Raw genomic sequence first — 20,674 nt, 5'->3', positions numbered from 1 at the left:
GTGTCTCCTGCTGAGCTTTACACAAGGGGGAACCAACTCTTGGATCATCTGAGACAATAAGGTTTCAACTCATTCTGTATCAGAATCTGCCAGGGCGGTGGCTCTCAAACTTGAGTGTGGGTCAAAATCAGAATCTCTAGGAGGGCTTCTTAAAATCCAGCTTGCTGGGCCCTACTTCAGAGTTTCTGATTAGAGTTTCTAGTAGGTCTAGGGTGAGGCCTGGAATCTGGAATCTGAGAATTTTCATTAATAACAGGTTCCCTGGTTAGGCAGATACTGCTAATCCAGGGACCACACTTTGAAAACAACTATCCTAGGGAAGCTGTGGAAAATGCAGCTTCCTGTGCCCGGCCCCATAGAGTTGAATTCGGGGAGTCTGAGTGGGCCCTGGAATCTCCACTTTAGTAACAAGCACTTCAGGATGATCCTGATGCTTGGATCCTCCAACAATACAGGAGAAACACTGACTTAGAGGGAATCCTGGAGCTGGGAGATGAACCAAGAGACCTGGGAAAAGCTGCCAGTGAAGGGGACACAGTCTGGCCAGGTGTGAGGAGCAGTGTGTCCTGGAAGGTGATAAAATTAAGGCAGAAAACTCTTAACCATTTGCTCCCACAAAGGACTCCTGAGCATCAGTCACTTCTTCCTCAGCAGGGACAATCCAGTGGTCTTCAGAAACTCACCTATCCACCTGTTGCACAACGCTCAGCCCTTGGCCAATCAGTCAAATCCCTCAGTTCCTCCCGCACCCACTAACCCTTTAGGAGCCTTCAGGATTTACCAGAGTTCCTATACTTTCACCTGCCCTTACCTGACTAGTATAGTGGAGCAGGGAAGCCTCATGGAAGAGAGGAACTTCTCCAACATCCTAACACTAGCTAGATGGAAGGGGCGATGGGCTCACTGGTATGGAGGAGAAACAGGAAACTCAACCTGGATACTGAGGTCAGCATGTCCTTGGGGCCAGTTTTTGAGCTGCCATTGGCCAAAGTGCTTCCACTTTAACTGGTCCCAGAAAGTAACTAGCACGGGAGGTCCAATCCTCATCCTCCAGAAGATGAGCTGAAAGCCCACTCGACAGAGAGGTGGCCTGCCTAGAACAAACAACACTGAGGTTCTTAACTCCAGTTTCCTGAAATGTCCTCCAAAGATATCTGAATTGCCTGCAAAACAGCCTTCTCAGGCAGGCACGGTGGCTCACGCCTGTAATCCCAGCACTTCGGGATTCAAGGCCAGCCTTGGCAACATGGTGAAACCCCACCTCTACTAAAATTACAACAATTAGCATGGTGACGCATGCCTGTAATCCTAGCTACTCAGGAGGCTGAGGCATGAGAATCCCTTGAACCCAGGAGGTGGAGGCTGCAGTGAGCCAAGATCACACCACTGCACTCCAGCCTGGGTGACAGAGCAAGACTCTATCTCAAAACAGAAAACAAAACAAAACAACCTTATTACTGGGTGTCAAGCCTGAGGGTCACTGCTCACCAATTCTGAAACAAGAGCTCCCTCTAGTGAAATAGAAAGGGATTTCCCAGCAGCCTTGAAGCAGGCCCTCCACCCGATCCCCTGCACCCCAGCAGCCTGGGGAGACCAAAGGACTCCTTCTCAGAACAATGTTTGAAATGCATAAAATAAAAGGCGAAGGAATTCAATTATATTAAAACATAGTCACCAAAATACTTTTAAAATTTTGTAATATACTAATTATGTTTCTTTATAAATACATTTAATCACAAGATCTAGCAGCAGGCCTAATAACTACCATCACTTTCAAAGCAGATGAGCATAAACACTGCCCTGAGATGGCCGCTACTACTGTAATGTGATAGGAAGCCATCTATGATTGCTACTGACAACAAAGACACAGGTAGGGCTAACACCACTGGTGCTTGTTGCCTGCGTTCATGTGCTACATTTCTGCTAGAGGTCAGGGAAAATAAAGATGGCACTTTCCCCCATTCAAGTTAATGAACCCCTTAAGATCCTATTTGTGAACCCCAGGTTAAGAACTGCTGCCAAAATGAAAACCACCACAACCAACCAATCAAAACACATCACAAGGATGAAGAAAGGGGAGTTCTCGGAGGGGAACTCCTGAGTTGTGTCACCAGCCCTGTAGGCAGGACCAAGCTGTGGGCCTAAAGCTGTGTGGGCCCTTTTCTCCAACCACCTTGTGGCTGACTTCCTCCCAACCCATCCACTAGAACCTCTGGAGGCCCACCACCACCACTGGCCAGGGGTGTTCATGATCAACCAATCTGTCTAGACCTGCCACCTTTCCCCAGAATGTCCCTTTCACCTTCTCACCCTAAGGAACCCTGGCTGTCCATTGAGCATGTGATTTCTTCCACTAACAGCTCTGAGAAGGCTGTTCTTTTTTAATCCTTCTATTCCTGCAGCAATCTTTTGTGGGGGGAGGGAAGTTGAAGATTCCTCTAGCCCTCCATTATTGCTTCTAGATGTTTACTCTTGCCATGTTCTCTTTCAAGATTCAGTTCCTCCTCTTTGTCACTGTCACCTGTTGTTGGCCTCCAGGTCATTGGATTCATCTCAGATCAGTGTCACTTAGCTTACCACCTTCTTTTATACATTACACCTTTTCCTGATGGCATTCTGGGTGATTTTAACATCCATGCAGGCACCTCTTCCAATACCCTAACCTCGTGGCCTCCTGAACCTCCTCAACTGTACTGGTCTACTCAACCGCACTAACCACAACCTGCCTTCTGTTATCACGTTGAACGTCCCCACCTCTGCTGGGATCATCTGACCACAGCCTCCGTGGTTTCATATCCTTATTCCTACTATGCACGTGCCCCTAGACCTCCTCGTGACCTGTGATCCCTTGATGCTCCTTACCTCCCTCCATAGAATTACTCCTTGTTCCCCAGCTCTCTTCTAGCCTTTCTTCCACACCAGCTTGGACTCCATGGCCTCAAACTCTGACACCAGCACTCTCAACTCCCTGGTGGGAAGGAGAACTCTTCATCCCCCTCTCCCCACACTTCTACCTATCCCCTCCCCTCACTACATCATCCCCAAAGGGTGGCTTACTAAAGGTGAGAACCTAAGAAACTGCGCAAACCACATTTTATTAGATTAGTAGGCAGGGCCACAGTGTACTGGCAAGCTGAAACCATACTAATAATAGCAAACAACTTACATGCCACCATTACACGACAAGGACTGTTATAAGCGCTTTATATATTAATACATTAAGTCATTTAATGCTCATGACAACCATGTGAGAAAGCACTATTATTATTTTTGTTTTACAGATGAGAAAACTGAAGCAGGGGAAGGTAACGGAACTTGGCCAAAGTCACACAGCAGTAAGGAGGAGAACCAGTATTTGAAACCGGGTAGCCTAGCTTTGTAATGGGCAGCATGTGTATTTCGTCGTGCACATCTCAGCAGAATCTTGTCTCTTTGCATAGCTAGGCCTCTTCACCTTCCTCTCTACTCTAGCTTCTCAATGCCTTTGATAGGGTGGAAAGTAAGGGGGGGGCCTGCGTTACACATGTAGCCACACTATATTCTCTAGGTACAGAGTGGGAAGCTCACCTAGATGTTGAGAACAAAGCTGCAAGCTCTCGCCCAGCCTGCCAGAGAAGCCCTGCACTAAAGGTCCTGGGTGCCTGCTCAGCTAATAATAAAGTGCTGCTCTGTCTGCCATTCTGCTATTGGTCCTTGGGTGACCTGTCCTTGGTCAGAAACCTGAAAGCAATACAGTGTGTTGCAGGATTACCAAAACTTTCTAATACCACCCAAACATCCCTTACTTTCTAGATTTTCAATAATACTGACCCTACTTACACAAAATCTCAACATTGGATGGATCCCTCCAGCCAGACGTCCTGCTCCTCCACTTAGGCTGCTGAACCCCAAATGGGGTAACCGTACAGATTAGTGCCAGAAAAATCCACAGATTCCTCTTTCAGGAGGGCCCCACAGTGCCAGTCACCAACCTTTGAGAGCTATGTTGTCCAATATAATAGCCACTAACCACACATAGCCATTTAAACTTCAATTCAGGTCAGGCAAGGTTGCTCTCGCCTGTAAACCCAGCACTTTGGGAGGCCGAGGTGGGCGGATCATTTGAGGTCAGGAGTTTGAGACCAGTCTGGCCAACATGGTGAAACCCCATCTCTACTAAAAATACAAAAATTAGCCAAGCATGGTGGCATGTGCCTGTAGTCCCAGCTACTTAGGACGCTAAGGCAGGAGAATCGCTTAAACCCGGGAGGTCAACGTTGCAGTGAGCCAAGATCTCGCCATTGCACTCCAGCTTGGGCGACAGGGCGAGACTCCATCTCATAAATCAATCCATTAACCAATCAATTTCAATTCAAATTAATTAACCTTAAAATCGAAGGAGAAATCCAACTCCTCAGTCCCCCTAGGCATATTTCAACTGCTCAAAAGCCACATGTAGCTAGTGGCTACCATATGGAATAGAACAGATATAGGATATTTTCATCATCACAGAGAATTCTATTAGACAGTGTTGAGAGAGTCTAGGCTTATCTCCTTCTTCCATTTCCCATAGCACTTACTTCTCTTGTCATTACCCTTCTCAATCCACCACCAAACCCCTGTCATTCTCAGCAGTTGTCATCAACCTGTAATTCATCCGCTCCCCTTTCTCCCTGGTACCTTCAATGTTCGCGGGCTCTACTGCGCTTCAACTTAGCATTTGAACATGCTCAGCCCTGGGGCAGAGAGAAAGGGAAAAGGAGGAGAAAAGGAGAGAAAGGGAGGGGGAGAAGGGAGGGGGAAAAATGCCCTCCCTTGGCTCTGTAACGGCCTTAACCTCTCCTTCCTTAATGCCCTTAACTTCTTCCTTCCAATTCCCACTTCTCTGAGGGCCTGATTTTACTGTACCTCTTAGATCCAATGTGGCTTGGCTAGTACTACTTTGGGGAAAATTTCTACTGCCTTAGTTTTCAGGACAACCAGCCTCTCCTTCTATTACTCTGATCTTTCCTGCAATCACCTTACACTCTTCTTCTTCTGTCTACTGTTTGCAAGTTGATGTTCCCCAAGGCTTTCTCTAAGTCCTATTTTCTCCCTACCTACATAGTTACCCTGGACCAGCTCATTCATTCCAATGTTTTCATCTACTAGTTCTATAACCAATGATACCAAAGTCAGTGTCTAGTCCAGACTCCCCTGAACAGCTCCAGAATACTTGATCCTAATGCTTCCTGGGCATTTCAACCTAGATAGCCTAGAAGCACCTCAAACTCAAGTAAAATCATCTTCCTCGCTATGGTCTGAATGTTTATGTTCCCCTCCTCAGATTCATGTTGAAACCTAACGGTCAGTGTGATGATATTAAGAGGTGGAGCCTTTAGGAGGTGATTAGGTCATGAGGGTGAAATCCTCATGAATGAGATTAGTGCCCTTATAAAAGATGCCCAAGGAAGCCTGTTTGCCCCTTTCACATGGGAGAACACAGTGAGAAGACCCCATCTATGAGGAACAGGCCCTTACCAGACACTAAACCTTCTGGTACCTTGATCTGGACTTCCCAGCCTCCAGAACTGTGAGCAATACATTTCTATTGTTTATAAGCTACTCGGTTGATAGTATTTTTGTTGTAGCAGCCCAAAAACACTAAGACACTCTCTAAAACATGCTCCTTCCTTCTGTACCCTCTTCTTAGTTAATGATACTCTATCCCACCCAGTCACTCAGGCCAAAATCCGGGGGCCTCATGGACTTTACCCGCACCCTTATTCCCATAGCACCTCAATTACAACAATTAATTTAAGCAACATTTTTAATGATTAAAATAAATCAATATCCAATATTAATTGTTTATCTTAATCTCCTGAAAAGATGTGACTACTGCCGCCTAGTGGCAAAACACAGACAACTAGAAATGGTGGTTGCTACACTCATGGCATATTATAATAAAAGTACTAGAAAGGCACATTAAGGAATACATGCCCTTGGCTGCCTAGGAAAGTCAGAGACACCTCCAGAGAGGAGGTAGTACCCTTGAGCTAACTTGTAAAGGAAGACACGAAGTTTGCCAGGTTTCAAGTAGAATAGATAGTGTGAGCCTGGACACGAAGCAAAGAAGACTGGGCAAAGATCAGCAGATCTGTTTATTCAGAAAGTAAAGTAATGAGCTGGGCGCAGTGGTGTGCACCTGCAGTCTCAGCTACTTGGGAAGCAGAGACAGGAGGATCACTTGAGCCCACGAGATCCAGGCTGCAGTAAGCTATGATTGCATTACTGCCTTCCAGCCTGGACAACATAGTAAGACTCCATCTCTAAAAGAAACTAAACAAATAAAAACCAGAAGGTAAAGTGATGGAATTGGAGTCTAAGCAATGAGAAATGAAGCCAAAGAGATGGACAAGAATGAGACTGTGAATGGTCTTGAATGCCATGCAAAGAAGTTTGGTCTTCAACCTGGATGGGATTTTTAAGCAGTTGAGCAAAATCAGATCAGACTTCCTCTTTCCTTAAAATGGTCACTCTGGAGACTGTATAGAGGATAGCCTGGGTAGGAGGTAGGGGAAATCAGGGCGCAGGGAGAGGAGAGAGGAAGCAAAGTAGTCCTGGTAATACAGGCTGAGAGCCCGCACTAGGATGGGGTGGTGAGGATGGGGAGGAAGGGCCAAACCTGCAAACAATTTTGAGAATTTAAACTGTCAGAACTTCTGAACTGACTGGTATATGGTATGACACACAGGAAGAGATCCAGGATGTTGCCTACGTTTTTCGCTTTGCTAGTGGATGGAGAGTAGAGCCACTAACCTAGACAGGAAACAGAGGAGGAAGACAAGCAGGATGAGAGAAGGTGTACAGAAATGAGGAGTCTAATTGTCATTTTTGAAGTACCTGTACTGCTTCTCAAGCCTGTGTTAGCTCTATTGATGGAGAACACCAGGATCTATGCGGCAGGCAGAGCAAAAGAGCCCAAGGAGAAAGAACCAGAGAAGCAGGAGAACCAGGAGAAAGAGGTATCCTAGAGCTCAAAGGAGAAACATGTGTCTCAAAAGGAGGGAGTACCAGTAATGTTAAATCCACTGACAAGCATGTTCTCAGTTCATGCAAGGTGCTGTGGCTTTAGAACACAGCAAGGCACAATCCTGACCTCTAGAGACCACAGTCTAGTTGGAAGAAAGATGTATAATTAACACAAGGCAGAACAGTGCTTAATTAATAATAATACAAACCCGGCTGGGCGCAGTGGCTCACGCCTGTAATCCCAGCACTTCGGGAGGCTGAGGCGGGTGCATCATGAGGTCAGGAGATTGAGACCATCCTGACTAACACAGTGAAACCCCGTCTTTACTAAAAATACAAAAAATTAGCCGGGCACAGTGGCGGGCACCTGTAGTCCCAGCTACTCGTGAGGCTGAGGCAGGAGAATGGCGTGAACCCGGGAGGTGGAGCTTGCAGTGAGCTGAGATCACATCACTGCACTCCAGCCTGGGCGACAGAGCGAGACTCTGTCTCAAAAAAATAAAATAAAATAAAAATAAAAATAAAAATAATAATACAAACCCAATACATAGTATTTACTACGTGCCAGGCATTGTTCTGTATACTTTTCATATTATCAGCTCAGTGAATCCTCACAACATCCTATGAGGTAGGTACATTACTACCCTCGTTTTGCAAGTGAGAAAACAGACACAGAGAAGTCAAGGTAGTCAACCAAACGCCAGAACTAACTAGCTAGTGGGAGAACTAGGATTTGTACCTACAGTCTGTCTGAATCCAGCGACTCCATGGACAGGCAGCATTAGAGGCATCTCTACCCACCTGGTTTCAAACACCAGTTTAAACTCTAGTGCAGGCCGGGCACGGTAGCTCATGCCTATAAACCCAGAACTTTGGGAGGCAGAGGTAGGTGGATCACTTCAGGCCAGGAGTTCCAGACCACCCTGGCCAACATGGTGAAACCCCATCTCTACTAAAAATGCAAAAACTAGCCGGGCGTGGTGGTACGTGCCTGTAATTCTAGCTATTCTGGGGGCTGAGGTGCGAGAATTGATTGAACCCGAGAAGCAGCGGTTGCAGTGAACCAAGGTCAGGTCACTGCACTCCAGCCTGGGTCACAGAGCGAGTATCTGTCTCAAAAAATAAAATAAAATAAACTCTAGCAAAGGGACTCCTAATCTTGGTGATACTATGCACTCCTTGGGCAGTTTGGGGAAGTGTAAAGGCTCCCTCTCAGAATAAAGTATTTAAGTATATGAAATAGAATATATAGGATTACAAAAGAAAATAATCATCTTGAAATATAGTTATCAAAATGCTTTTAAAAGGCACTCTGTTTTTAAATTTTGAGGTAATGATGAATGCAAATGATTTTTTGAGATATCTGCAACAACTGTAACATAAGAGGAAAATATGTGTAATTTACATTAATGACAGCATGCCAAGTGTTGCTAATGTAACTGTGGTTTGTTATCTACATTCCTTACTAAAGGATGTACCACACAGTCGGCCCTCCATATCTGCAAGTTCCACATCTGTGGATTTCACCAACCACCGATCAAAAATGTTTTTTAAAAACAAAAATAATAATAGTAAAAAAATACAAATAAAAAACAGTATAACAACTATTTACATAGCATTTACATTGTATTAGGTATTATGAGTAATCTAGAGATGATTTAAAGCAGGGGTGTCCCAATTTTTTGGCTTCCCTGGGCCACATGGGAAGGAGAATTGTCTTGGGCCACACATAAAATACACTACTGATAGCTGATGAGCTAAAAAAAAATTTTTTTTTCAAACATAATGTTTTAAGAAAGTTTACAAATTTGTGTTGGGCCACATTCAAATCCATCCTAGGACACAGGTTAGACAAGCTTCATTTAAAGTATACAAGAGGATGTGTGTAAGTTAGATGCAAATACTGTGTCATTTACATTAGGGACTTGAGCATCCTTGGATTTTGATATTTGTGGTCGGGGGAGTCCTAGAACCAATTCCCCATGGATACTGAGAGATGACTGTATTTCAGTTGGAGTTAACGGACATAAAGATGTGATTATTTTTCTCATTCAAGGTCATGGGCCTCACGTGATGTACTCCCATAAGTCTAGTCGACACTGTGGGGATTAAATGAGATCAAAATCACACATGTAACAAACACAGTGCCTAGTAAACATTAGCTTGTAAGATGTATAATAAGTTATGTGCAATTTGCAGTACATGAATATATCCCTGAAAAGAAGGTCGTTCATTCATTCATTCATCACCTACATACCAAGAAGAAATGAAAAATTCCTGTTCTCAGGGAGACCAGCATGTAAAGACTACACTGTGAGGATGACAACGATGGGAGGAACAGAGGCAGCTGGCGGGAGCTGGGGTAGAATAGTTACAGAGGGCTTCCTGGAGAAAGTAACTACTGAGGTGAGTTTTGAGAAATGAATGTTTTCCAGGCCCACAGCTGGAGAAGAGCATTCCTGGGAGAAGTCACGGCATTTTCAAAGACACAGAGGCATGAAAATTGGAAAAAATACTCAGGGAACCCTAAGGATTTGGGTATCACCACAGTGTACAGTACAAAGAAGGGAGCATAAAGACATGAGGTTGGAGAAGGGGTAGGGTACCAGGTCATATGGACTTGTGCACTGGGGAAGATGGGGAGCCACTGAAAGCTTCCAAACAACAAAGTGCTATGATCCTATTTGAGCTATAGAAATAGCTTTGGAAGCTCCAGGAATGGGCTTGGGGGAGCAAAGGAGGCTGGCTGGAGAGAGATCACACAAAGCCAATTATCATCGTTGAGGGAAGAGATGTGCAAGGTTTGGCCCAAGGTAGTGGTCCTAGAGATGGTAAGGAGGGGATGAGTCTGAGAGATATTTAGGAGGTAAGAGCAGGAGGACCCGGTGATTTCTTCACACAGCAGCTAACGTGATCTTCTCCACAAGCAGATTGGATCATGTTGGACTATTTGATAAACATTGCGGGGACAAATGGGAAGTCAGCTGGAAATAAAGTTGGATCCTTTTCTCGCACTGTATATCTGAATATATTCCAAGTGAATAAAAGATTTAAATATTAAAAAATAAAAGGAGCTAAGAAGAAAATATGGGATATATATTTTTATAACCTTGGAGTAATAAAGGGCTTTCTAACCATGACTCTAAATCCAGATGCCATAAAATAAAAGATAAATTACATAGAAAGGTAAAAATTCAGCCGGGCAGGGTGACTCATGCCTATAATCCCAGCACTTTGGGAGGCCAAAGCGGGCAGATCACGAGGTCAAGAGATCAAGACCATCCTAGTCAACAGGGTAAAACCCCGTCTCTACTAAAAATACAAAAATTAGCCAGGTGTAGTGGCGCATGCCTGTAGTCCCAGCCACTTGGGAGGCTGAGGCAAAAGAATCGCTTGAACCCAGGAGGTGGAGGCTGCAGTGAACCGAGATCACGCCACTGCACTCCAGCCTGGCAACAGAGTAAGACTACATCTCAGAAAAAAAAAAAAAAAAAGAAAAAGAAATTTAAAAATCCTGCATGGCAAGAATAAAACATTAGCAAAGTCAAAAGAAAACACAACTGAGGACAGTATCTGTAGCTCATATCATAAAGGGTAAACTGTTAATATTTATATATGACGAGCTCTTAGGATTCAAATTTTGTAAAAAAGCCAACACTATTGAACAATGAGCATGTGATAGGAGCATGTAGTTCAAGGAAGAGGAAATCAAATGCCAATTTTATTTTATTTTATTATTTTTTTGAGACTGAGTCTCACTGTTTCACAGGCTGGAGTGCAGTGGCACAATCTCGGCTCACTGCAAATTCCACCTCCTGGGTTCAAGCAATTCTCATGCCTCAGCCTCCCGAGTACCTGGGATTACAGGCGTGCACCACCACACTTGGCTAATTTTTGCATTTTCAGTAGAGAGGGGGTTTTACCATGTTGGCCAGGCTGGTCTCGAACTCATGACCTCAGGTGGTCCGCCCACCTCAGTCTCCCAAAGTGCTGGGATTACAGGCTTGAGCCACCGTGCCCAGCCAAATGCCAATTTTAAATATGTAAAAAGACACTTGGCTTCACTCAAAGTGAAATTCAAATTAAAATCGAACTGATATACCTTTTTTTTTTTAACCCATCAGATGGGCAAAAATCCAACTTGGTGAGGCTGTGTAGAAACAGACACTCTCACATATTGCTAGTAAACATTTAAACTGGTACAACTTTTATGGATTTGGAAATATCCAATAAAAATACAAATGCATATACTCTGATTCAGCATTACCACTTAAGGAAATATATCCTATAGATATTCTTGCACACATGCAAAATGCCAAAGGTACCAGGTCCTTCAGTGCAGTGTTATTTATATTATCAAAAGATTTGAAACAACCTAAATGTCCATCAATAGCAGACTGAAAAAGGAAATTATGGTATAGTGTTGTAACCTTGTGTTATGATTAAAAGCAAGAACCGTGGAACCATACTACTGGGTTCAAATCCGGGGACTGTCACTTGCTATCTGAGTACCAGTTTCCTCTTCTATAAAAGGGAGATAATAACAACACCTTCCTAAGAGAGTTGTTATAGGGATTAAATGAGTTAATGCACGGGAAAAGTGACAATATCTGGCATACAGTTGTCTTATATCAAAGCTTTGCCATTTTTATTATATTGTATTATATCATCCACACAATGTAATATTAGGCCACTATAAAAGAAAAGAAAGGGGGAGCTTCCTGTGGGCTCACATGGAAAGCTCTCTAAGAAATATTGCTAAGCAAAACAGTAACAACAGGATGGTTGTGTATTTGCTATTTTAAGATGAATGTCTGAAGAAGGGGGAAAATATTTTTAAAATGTACTTGTATATGCAAAAAACAAACTCTGGGAGGATATGCCAAAACCAAAAATGGTAGTTACTTGTAGAGTTGCAGCAGGGAATGATATGGATGGAGGGAAGGGATGGGAAAGACATTTTTCACAGTCTGGCTTTTTATATTTTAGATTTTTGAATTAAAATGTGTAAATAAGTTAAATCAGAGAAGAATCAATTAGTGAAGCAAGCTGATGTTATACCCCTTCTTCAAATTTTCACAGTCTTTCCATAGCTTTGGCAATCAAGGCCAAACCCCTGACCATGGGTGACAAAGCCTTCCTATCTGACCCCAGCCTGCCCCTCAGGCCCAGTGTCATCCACCTGCCTTGTGCTCCCCACTGCCACAGTGCTGTTGTGCATGCCATTTTGCCCATCTACAAGGAGTCACCTCCCCTAATCCTGTACTTGCCTAATAAACTCCAACTCACCCTTTGGATTTCTGTTTAAATGTCATTTCCTCAGGGAACTCTCCTCCAAATCCCCAGACTCGGTCAGCTTGTTTTGTTCTAAGTTCTCATAAGGGCATGTTCCTTTCTTTCAGAGTACTTATCTCAGTCATAATGATATATTCAGGTGATATCTGATTCATACCCATCTCCCCCCGCCACTAGCTTATACATGTTATTAGGGACAAGGGGTGGTGTCTGATTTTTGCTTATCAGGACACCCCAGTGGTCACTCTGGATCCTGGCAGGAAGAAGGCATATGTTAATATATGTGAGATGAACGGACGAATTGCATACAGGAGGCAGGGATGATTCCAAGATTTTAGCTGGGGTGATTGGATGGTGCCACTTGGCACAAACCACAAGAAGAGCAGGAGGGCTGACAGGGAAGATAATGAGTTTAACACAGACAGGTTGGGTTTGACATATGCTTGAGACATTTAGGTAGAGATGCTGAGTAAACTATATGAATGTGAATCTCGTAAGTCCAAGCTGTAGACAGTGATGTAGCAGCCATAACTAGACAGACTAGTAGTTAAACCATGAAAGCAGGCAAAACCATACCAGAGAATTAGAATAAGATGTGAGCCTAGAACAGAACTCTGAGGAAATCAACATCTCAGAGGAGTGAGAAAAAATAACCTGTGAAGGAGACTTGAGAAGACATGATTGGTGAGGTAGGAAAGCCAGGAATGGGAGGAGCTTTGGAAGCCCCGAAACAGAGCATTCCAAAATGGAGTGACCAATACCATCCAATGCAGCAGCATTCCGTAGGATAAAGACTGAGAGATGGTCATTAGATTTGGTCAGATAGACGTTGCTGGCGATCTTTAGAAGCACCATCTCTGTGAAAAGCCTGATAGAGGGTTAACTATCACAGTGAAATGTTCTGAGGAATAAAGGGTAATTGAGAAGAAAACTCAAGGGCAGACCCAAGTGTCTCCCAAAGTTATGCATCATGTGTGAGGTGATTTCAGGTGGCAAACATATAAACATTTCATTTTTAATAGTTTTGTATATAAACTGTGTTAAAAGAGATAACCAGTAAATCAAAGTCACAATCTCATGGATATTATGAGGCTTCTCTCGAAAGTTTATATATTTTAGTTAAAAAAAAACTCAATAGATTTAAGGACATGTATTACATACTTAATAACATAGAGTTACGTGGATAAGACAAAAATTGTCTTGCCCAAAGAACTAAATTTTAGAAAATATTGTTTAGATTATTCTTGTAGGATGCTTAGCTGTGAAAGGAAGAGGGAAGACAGAGTTGCATGGGACTGCTAGAAAGTTTCTTAGAATGGGAAAGATTTGAACATCTGTATTGGCTGAAAAGCCAGCAGTGAAGAAAGGGTTGGAAATTCAGGTAATGGCCAGGTACAGTGGCTCATGCCTGTAATCCCAACACTTTGGGAGGCTGAAGTGGGAAGATCACTTGAGCCCAAGAGTTTGAAACCAGCCTGAGCAACATGGCAAAACCCTGTCTCTACAAAATACAAAAAAAAAGAGCCGGGTGTGGTAGTATGTGCCTATAGTCCCAGCTACTTAGGAGGCTGAGGCGGGAAGACCATGTGAGCCATGAGGTTGAGGCTGCAATGAGTCGTGATTGCACCACTGTACTCCAGCCTGGGTGACAGAGGGAGACCCTGTCTAAAAAAAGAAAAGAAAAAGAAAAAGAAAAAGAAAAAGAAAAAGAAAAAGAAAAAGAAAAAGAAAAGAAAGGAAAAAAGGAAGAAAGGAAGAAAGGAAGAAAGGAAGAAAGAAAGAAAGAAAGAAAGAAAGAAAGAAAGAAAGAAAGAAAGAAAGAAAGAAAGAAAGAAAGAAAGAAACAAACAAACAAACAAAGAAAGAGAATATCCAGGTACATAAGTGATTAATTGATAGAATGAGGCTGCAGAGGTGGGAGCTAATCACACAGGGGTATTATTGGCCAGAACAGAATGAACACCAATTCTTCCAGGATAAGAAGGAGGAAGATAGGGATGGATGTGGGTAAAGAAGCTTGTAGAGGTAGAGATAAGTGTTGAGGAAATTTCCATCCCAAAACCTCAATTTTCTCAGTCATTTGTGGGGAGAGGTGGGGATCTACCAAGGGTGGAGAGAACAGAAGGTTTGAATAGAGTGGACAGGAAGTTTGAGAAGGGTGGTAAAGATTTAGCACAGGACTTGTGAGGGCAATTGTTGCGGGAAGTCAGGGACCCCAAACGGAGGGACCAGCTGAAGCCATGGCAGAAGCACATAAATTGTGAAGATTTCATGGACACTTATCACTTCCCCAATGAATACTCTTGTGATTTCCTATGCCTGTCTTTAATCTCTTAATCTCATCATCTTCGTAAACTGAGGATGTATGTTGCCTCAGGACCCTGTGATGATTTTGTTAACTGCACAAATTGTTTGTAGAGCATGTGTATTTGAACAATATGAAATCTGGGCACCTTAAGAACAGGATAACAGCGATTTTCAGGGAACAAGGGAGATAACCTTAAAGTCTAGCTGCCTGTGGGCTGGGCAGGACAGAGCCATATTTCTCTTATTACCGAAAATGGGTTAGAGAAGTATCGCTGAATTCTTTCCCCAGTAAGGAATATTAATAATTAACAGTCCTGGGAAAAGAATGCATTCCCAGACGACACCTCTGAAATGGTCGTTCTGGGGGTGTCTGCCTTATGCAGATGTAGATAGGGATGAAACACGTCCTAGTCTCCTGTAGCACCCCCAGGCTTGTTAGGATTAGGAAATTCCAGCCTGGTGAATTCTAGTCAGACCGGTTCTCTGCTCTTGAACCCTGACAATGTGTACACTGCAGGACATGGAAGTTCATTAGTGATTCTAGTTTCGTCCTGACCTTCTGCCTTGTGATCTTTTGTCATCCTTGAAGCATGTGATCTCTGTAACCCACACCCTATTCGTGCACTCCCTCCCCTTTGAAAATTGCTAATAAAAATTTGCTGGTTTTAAGGGTCAGGGGGCATCACGGCACCTGTCGACATGTGATGTCTCCCCCAGACACCCAGCTTTAAAATTTCTCTCTTTTGTACTCTTTCCCTTTATTTCTCAGACCAGCCGACACTTAGGGAAAATAGAAAAGGACTCACATTGAATATCAGGGGTGGGTTTCCCCCAATAGGCAATGTGTGGAGGAGCTGACCATAGACAGAAAATAAATTGAGCAATGGTGTTGACAGCACAATTATAATAGACATCATGACATTTTCACGGCCCTAATTAGAATGGCTTGAAAGAGTTCCTCCAGTAGGCCAAGACTGGGCACACTGAAAAGGGATGGGACACTGACCCCAGTTGGAAGGGACAAAGGAGGTGAGACGCTTTCAGGAGCTAGTGAAAGTTTCAATGACAGGTCATGGAGATACAAGCTGAATAGGAAGAAAAGAAGAGGAAAGGAGTGGAGATTTGGGTCAAAGAAAGAACATAACAGCAGTTATGTTCTCATACAGCAGAGCTTTACAGGAAAACAAGGTCCTGGTGGCTGAAAGGAAGGAAATGCTGAGGTCATTGCAATTAAGAAGCTCAGACCTTGAGAAGCTGGGGTGGATGGGAGGTCCTTACAAGAAGTCTCTCAGGATGTTGGCTCAAATTGTAATGGAAATACTGAGAGCTACAGGCCAGCGACTTCTAGGAATGTGAGGGAAGTGACTAAGAGGTCAAGTGACGGTGGTGATGAAAAAAACGAGAGAGAATGGCAAAAGAGAAAGCCTTTTTCCCCTAACATACAGATGAGATAGTGCTCTAGAAGAGACAGAGGGGGCTCTGCAGCATATGGGGCAGGGCAGAAAGAGCAGCCTCCATTAGAAGAAGCTGCAGGCAAGAGATAGGAAGGCTCTGTGCCCCATGTGGAGCTGCTGGTGAGGCTGGGAGTGGTTTGTAAGAAATATAGTTTGTTAATCAGCTTGATTCAATCATTCTGCATTGTATACACATAGTGTAGCATCACCTTGAACCCTATACATATATAAAAGCATAATTTGTCAGCATCTAATAAAAATTAAATTTAAAAATACTGTAACACAGAAAAAAAGAAATGCATTTCCAGAGGACCATGGGCAACAAGTCTGAAGGAAAGGAAACAGGGAAACGAAGGAACAGGCCAGAGGAAGAAAAGAGCAGTGTGGATGAGAGAGGTTCCATGTACTGTGACAGCGCATAAGGTCCGCAAGAGTAAGGGATGAGTGGGTTTTCCACAAGGCACCACCTACCCACCCACCCCAAACAATAGGAAGAGGCACTATATGCTCAAGCAAGACCTTGCCTTTCAGGAAAACAGGGTTCCTGGGCATGGGAGATACCTATAGGAGAGCTGTTTTGTATTGGGTAAAAATTGCTAAGCCATTTATTTCTACAAAATTACAAGAGACTTCTAGGGAAGAGAAACCCCAAACTCTCGGCTTTCTTGGTTTACAGAAAACTAATCTTCTGACAGCTTGCTTCAGATCCATTCTCCCTCTTCAAGGCCTAGGTCCAAGGCTTGGGATCAAAGCTGAAGAAATCCAGATGTTTCTCTCAATGCTCATAATTCCCCCCAAGTGAACAGCAGATGGCAGTAAAGAGCTGGAAAGGGAGATGGGAGATGAGTCCTCAAAATAGCTCAAAGTTGACCAGATAGAAGGTACTGGGGCCCATCAACCTCTGCGGAGTGGTAGATGCTCTCATTCAGGTCCTGGAGTAAAGTCAGTTTGGTGAGATCACTCCACTTGTGCTGCAAGCTAAACCCTCACTGCGCCAGGGTATCTATGGGTTATTAGCAATAACAGACCATACTGTCTCTCATTACAGCCCTACTATCTCTCCCCTTGCCACTTAGGGAACTGGGCTACCGGGAGGATCTGCTCTAAGAAGATACAATTATCTTAGAGTTAGCCAAGTCTTGAGGATGTGGCTTCCTGGATTATTCTTTTGGAGGGAGGAAAGATGGCTACTTGGTATTTCTCATGTCAGACCAGTCTAACCCAGCTACCTGACAGATTTTTATGGTGACCTTAGAGTACAAATATGTTTAAATAACAGCCATGCAGATTTGGCTAGGACTTCCATCATACACCTCAGAACCCAGGAACAATGAGTAGCACGGGTCTGAGGCCCAGGAACACCTATCTGCCTGGTTCTATTCAGAATACGTGTATTTCTGAGACTTAATATTAAGAGGCTGTTTCCTGTGCCACAGGGGACAGACCTAAGAAATGGCACAAGTCTCCTGGATATTGGAACTTCAGACTTTCCTTAAAGCTTTGTGGGGAAAATAGTGCTTTTATAGCAAATTAAAAGGAAGCGTTTTTGGACATCGTGAGACCCCAAGTGGCTGCACAGGATAAAAGCAGTCTCAAAGAATATTTAGGCAAGTATGGAGAACTGATAGAAATCAAAGTACAGGAGGCAAATCTCTGGAATATAAGTAGATTCCATCTTGTAATATGTTCCTGGGTTGACCGGTCCTTGGGGCTATCTCACACCAGATCTTAAGATCTGCCAGAATGCCTGAGTTAGAGCATCCACGCATAATCCAAGAAGCAGCAGCGTCCAGCAGAACTCCCAGACCATCTTCCAGTGAGCTCAAGGGCCCATGTGGCCTCATGCCACTTTCAGTATGGTAGAAATGAAACCCTTGCTGCCTGGAGTGAGGTAGGAGCAGAAAAGTCTCAGCAACTGAGATCGAGAGACTGGGGCTAAAACTGAAAGAGGATGTCTTCCAGTCACAGGGACTTTCAGGAAATAAAGAACACTGAGAAGGAGTGGCTCTCACAACAAGCCTAGATGGACAAGCACTTCCCTTTCCTTTTGTCTATTACACAATAGAGGGAAGGGATAATCTAAGGGTCACTGAGAGGTTACAAATAGATCAGCTTCCTTTCCAGGCTGCCTCTACCAGGTTGGTGGTCTCTCCCTCTTCATCAAATGAAGGTTTTCAGTGGTTTCTTTTACATGGGTGACACTGCTCTTTCACCTGCCTCTCCCCTCAATCCCATAATTGTCCTGGTCCCTGGACTTCTTGGCCCTTACATATCTTCTTTTGTTCTTGAGGGGACCAAGTGTTTCACTCTCTTCTTCTACCCCACACTACACATTGAGGCAGGGGGAAGGCACAAGTACAAGAGGGTGACAGTGTGGGGGGCTCCATGCAAATGCAATGCCACCACCAAGACACAAAGCCCAGACCCTGTGACAGGCAGTCAGCAGCACCATAGTCACCCAGTGAAGTACGGGTCTAAAAAGTCCCCAGACCCCTTGCAGGCTTCGTCCATTCCCATCTCCCCACTTCCTGGTGCCCGGCATAAATCATGCTGAAGAAACTCAGCCAAGAGGCAGCTGAAGATCCTGGGAAGCACCCAAGAGGCTGTGACTCCCAAAAACAGAAGGGAGAGGCTAGGTGTGAGGGTTGCATAGGAATGTGGTTTGCTGGCCTTACCTCCTTTCCAAAGCAGATAGATGGGTACCACGTAGAGCATAACATGCTGAATGTAGTAAATCTCCAATTCAAAGGGGAGCTGTGAGGATAGGAGGGAGAGAAGTATTTCAGAGCAGGAAGCATTCATTTCAATAGAGTCCAAAGTTGACCTCCCTTGCTGTTTAGGACCCATATTTTAGCAATCCCATGCATTTCACCAATTCACTTCTTTATACAATTGCAGGAAAAAAAAAAAAAAAAAAGAACAAAATGAATATTCTTCTGATCTAGATCAGGATCTTCCTAGATGTCTTTCGTAGAGAAGGGACTTGTAAATGCTCCACTAAGAAAGTCTGGTTAAAAATTTAGGAAATGTGGCATACGATATATCCCCTTGGTGGTTTCCCATGCGTATTATTGGAATATGAAGGACCTGAGTGGTCCCTATAGACAAGAAACCTACTTGCCATTGTTTATCCAGTGTTTCCCAAACTTTTTTAGCACGTGACTCTTTTTTTTAGTAACAGTTTGTATTCTGCAAAATGTACTTTAAGAATCACAACCTTATGTCACTTCCTGCTCCTGGTGACTAGATGGTAGATTATTTACAAGTTTATTTCTCATTTGACATGAAGAACATATGGAGTAGAATTATCCCCATATTCCAGATGGGGAAAAAAAAAAAGATTGCTAGGTCTCGTAGGGTCTAGATCCAAGAATAAAGTTTCCCCACTGGATATTCGGGTGTCAGCCCAGCATTAGCCCTACTTTTGAGTTTAGACCAAGCTGCTGGGCCAATTTTGGCACAGCTTACCAAAAAGAATGTCCTCACTCTCCCTACATCCAACACACCCACTCACTCGCTCCTGTTTCCCATCTCTCTCAAAATGGAATCTCTGTATTATCAAAGCAGAGCATGTTTTGACCTGCCATAGGGGCCCTGCTGTAGAGCTTCGCAGCGGGCAGAGAATGGAAACAGTTGGGTGGCTAACTCAGTTCTGGGGAAAAAAGAACTTTGGCAGCTGACAAGAGGCCTAGCCTCTTGGGCTTACATAATCCCTACCATACACACACACACACGTACACACGCGTACACACACACACATACACACACACACCAAAGGATGCCAGGATAGACAAAGGCACCCAGGGGAAAGGATCAGATGCCTCCCTTTCCCCACAGGGCAAGCACATAACCAAGACTGTGTGCTAATGAGAGGAGGCAGTTACAGGCTACCCAGGCACAGGAGCCCAGGTCTGTCTTATGCCAAGGGCTGAAACCAAAAAGATGGCAGAGCTCCCAGAATGGGAGCTGGGACAACTGTGGAGCCTGGACACAGACATTGGCTCTGGCTCTTTAAAATAAAAATCCACACGGAAAATAATTTCCCAGGAACCCACCTGCTGCTCAACTATTACTTTACACTCACCAAGGGAAATGTAAAAACTGAGAAAAGGAGGTAAGATTCCAAGTACCACTGTAGACCCCAGTGGAAAAGGTCACGAGATGGGATACTGGGCATTATCAGCACAAGGTAGCTATGGAGGTCTGAGAGGCCTACACTGGACCTCACAGTAATGTGGTCTGAGATCACTCTAGTATCTGAAAATTAGGTACTGCTTTATGCTTTTCAAATGATTTCACATCCACAATCTACTCAATGTCTCAAAATCCCCAGGAAGCAGCCAGGTCAAGTATTACCCTTAATTGACAGATGAGGAAACTGAGGTGCAAAAGGGTTATTAACTTCCCTGAGGTCGCCTGGAAAATAGGGAAGGAAGGAAAAAGTCCCAAGAAGGCTCAGCTCTCTGGCTGAAATGAGCACCTTCATGCACCTAAGGGACTTGACCTCTCCCTGAAACAGGCCTGGGAAGCCAGGCTGCTCTCTCCCATAGCAAGGAGCTGGGCCAAGGGCATGCAGCTACTAGTCCCAGGTGTGTCCTCAAGCAGTACTTCTGCCAACCTCTCAGACT

General features: G+C 44.1%; 1 protein-coding gene across 9 annotated transcripts in view; it reads right to left on the bottom strand.

Moving 5' to 3' along the window:
* Positions 1-20,674, bottom strand: part of TMEM164 (transmembrane protein 164) — a 339,420-nt gene that overhangs the window by 176,813 nt on the left and 141,933 nt on the right. For all 9 annotated transcript variants that reach the window (XM_050776565.1, XM_050776571.1, XM_050776567.1 and 6 more), the window contains one exon: positions 18,722-18,800. In XM_050776565.1, coding sequence (XP_050632522.1) covers positions 18,722-18,800 — 79 coding nt within the window. The remainder of the gene's footprint in view (positions 1-18,721; positions 18,801-20,674) is intronic.

Source organism: Macaca thibetana, chromosome X (genome assembly GCF_024542745.1).
Source record: "Macaca thibetana thibetana isolate TM-01 chromosome X, ASM2454274v1, whole genome shotgun sequence".
Taxonomy (NCBI): domain Eukaryota; kingdom Metazoa; phylum Chordata; class Mammalia; order Primates; family Cercopithecidae; genus Macaca; species Macaca thibetana.
The sequence above is the reverse complement of the archived record's forward strand: the minus strand, read 5'-3'. Positions and strand labels throughout refer to the sequence as shown.